This window comes from Anopheles aquasalis, chromosome 2 (assembly GCF_943734665.1).
Source record: "Anopheles aquasalis chromosome 2, idAnoAquaMG_Q_19, whole genome shotgun sequence".
Classification (NCBI taxonomy): Eukaryota; Metazoa; Arthropoda; class Insecta; order Diptera; family Culicidae; genus Anopheles; species Anopheles aquasalis.
In genome coordinates this window covers 88,220,647-88,223,146 of record NC_064877.1, presented here as the reverse complement: position 1 = coordinate 88,223,146, position 2,500 = coordinate 88,220,647, and the positions used below count along the sequence as shown (strand labels likewise).

The 2,500-nt window shown below is 45.2% G+C and overlaps 1 protein-coding gene across 2 annotated transcripts in view; it reads right to left on the bottom strand.

Moving 5' to 3' along the window:
• Positions 1 to 2,500, bottom strand: part of LOC126571869 (uncharacterized) — a 7,472-nt gene that overhangs the window by 4,876 nt on the left and 96 nt on the right. The window contains exons 1-2 of one of the 2 annotated variants that reach the window (XM_050230729.1): positions 1,479 to 2,500; positions 1 to 184 (exon numbers count right to left, since the gene is read on the bottom strand). The exon at positions 1 to 184 is cut by the window's left edge and continues 1,103 nt beyond it; the exon at positions 1,479 to 2,500 is cut by the window's right edge and continues 96 nt beyond it. In XM_050230729.1, the coding sequence (XP_050086686.1) occupies positions 1 to 184; positions 1,479 to 1,806 (512 nt within the window). In that variant the 5' untranslated portion in view covers positions 1,807 to 2,500. Of the gene's footprint in view, positions 185 to 262; positions 467 to 1,478 lie in introns of those variants that run through there. The other variant, XM_050230730.1, reaches the window with a different exon arrangement.

Below are 2,500 nucleotides of genomic sequence, written 5' to 3'. Positions count from 1 at the left end.
TTGTTCGATTCTCTGCTACTACCTCCTCCAGTCGATTGATGTAACAAAGGGGAGCAGGATTCTGAAGAAATGCTGCAGCTGTGGTTGCTGCTGCTACTGTTTCCATCACGAACGATCTCAAACTCTGCCCCCGATGAGCATGTTTCTACTGCATGCTGCTGTTGTTGCTGTTCCCGATCGGAGTCTGTAAAACAAAGAACGGCAAACACAAAATGACACACTTTGACCACAATCGTACCATAGAGAGACTGCACAGTATTACATAGTATGATAATCATGCCTGACGATGGAATTTTGACCTCTGGGCGGATTTATACACCAATTGCAACGGGATTTGCAGCGTGATTCCACTGCTTCCTATCTAGAAAATTCACTAAAACCATGTTTTTCCACCATGGCTAAACCGTGTGCGGAAGGTCAAGTGAGTCGCACAACGACCCTACACCACTAGGAGCGCAACTCTCACTCTCTACTCCGAAGCACTACTACCTGGCATGGCACCCGCGATATGAACGCGCGCCTTCGTGCCTTGTTTTGCTACTATCGTCCAAACTCTCGTGCATGTACCCGTTTGTTAGGTTTAGTAGTTTTGAGCCACCAGGCGTTGTAGTGTTCGTGATAAGCAACCAACTACCAACCAACCGCGTGTGTCATAATGGTGATCCAATCCAGCAGAGCATTAACAAACAAACAACCACTCGCTGCTGCTGCAGCGTGTCGGTATTAGCAAGGTGAACGAGTGGGTTAATATTGTTTTCATAGTATTTAGTAGTCGTACGTGAAGAACGAAAGCTTACGTCAACTGCACGGAACGGGTCACAAATGGAAAAGATAAGATGACACATCCACTGCGGAGTGGCCAGGGAAGTTGAATAGTTCAACGCAAAGAAACGGAAAAAGGGAATGTCGTTTTATGGATGTAAGATCAGAGGCCAACATTCTTCAAATCGTGTGCCTATTTCGGATCACCAAACAAACCATTTACGAATCAACGCATACCACAACGAGCGGACGGCGGAATGAGGCCAACATTTCGATGGGAACGCCGAAGTCCACCTGCACTAATTAGGTCAAATTCGTTTTTTTGGTGAGACCCATAATTACGGAGCATCGTTAGTTCAACAAATGGACAAAAGTCTTACTATCCCGTGACAAAACTTGGCAAAAGACATTAGTAAATGTTGTTTTTCTTTCTAGTTTCTTGATAAGAAAGCTTTAAGGAGCCATTGATTGCTTACATAACGCAATCGTTCTCAGAGAAGAGATAAGAATTTATCATGCTTTTTTTCTTGATAAAAAGCCGACCCTTTTCTACGGAAATAGAAATGATCAAACAAAAAATGCAGATAACTTTCTAGCTGTTTCATTGCGGTGCCACCGTTCTCCGTTATCAGAGGGGTACTGATAAGATAAAAGTATAGGCCAGTTCCGTGTCGGAGCCGTTTCTGTTCAGTGGAATCATTTACTTTCCGACTTACCTTCCGCATATCTGCTGTAGGCTGAGGTCCGGTCGGACGAATCAGACGAAAATGATCCATTACGGATGTCCGATGATGTGAGCGAATCTTTGAGATCTCCTTCCAGAATATGCAGCAGTCCTTGCCGAAATTCGCCGAAGCTGACGTGTGTTTTCGAGCCGGAGAACAAACATTTGACCAAAAGTTGTCCCCGCTCTTTCAGCTCCAGTGAGAAGCACAGTTTAAGTAGGGCTTCCCGATCGAGTCCCAGGGCATTACTATCGCCCGAGGCGTACGACTGGAACATATGATACAACTTCTGTTCATGGGGATCCGACGAGAGGGCCATTTTGCGGACGTTTCCCAACAATTCACCTATCACTACGCACTATTAGGAGATGTAACAACATCCAAAGGCACAAAACATAGGATAACAATCTTGTCCAACGACCACGGGCAGACACGATAAACGCGTGTCTTGTGGTGCAGCAGCTAGTTGATGGCTTCTCTTCGCGCGATCCGCGATTTGGCTTAATTTCTTCTCTCTACGCACAGCTGAGTCGAAAGTAGCGAGAAAGTGGCGAGATACACAACATTTCCGATCCATTCAACGTGAATCATTTTTTGTGCATAAGTAAAACTATGAACAGCGGGCATCACACAGTTTGGCGTTGAATTTGCGCCATCTTTCAGTCTCCATTATGCTTCGCTATGGCCACTAAACACTTAACTTTTTTCGAAACTTTACTCTAAATAACACAAAACTGCAGCTGCGATCGATATTTTTACGGATTCTGCGTTTTGGAGTGTGGATGCACGGTGATCGCGCTGGCGAATCGCGCTTTGTGTTTAACAATTGCGTGTCCCGTGACCTATCTCCAAACAACTTAAATGTCCCCCCATGCCAGTCACAACACAGTCACCCGCTTTAATTGGCTTGAGTTTTATTGTGTGAAATAAACACAACCAAATTTGATGACATACAAATAACACGTTGGTGACCTCACGGGCTGTACCACCTTCACTATCAGCACACCGACGCA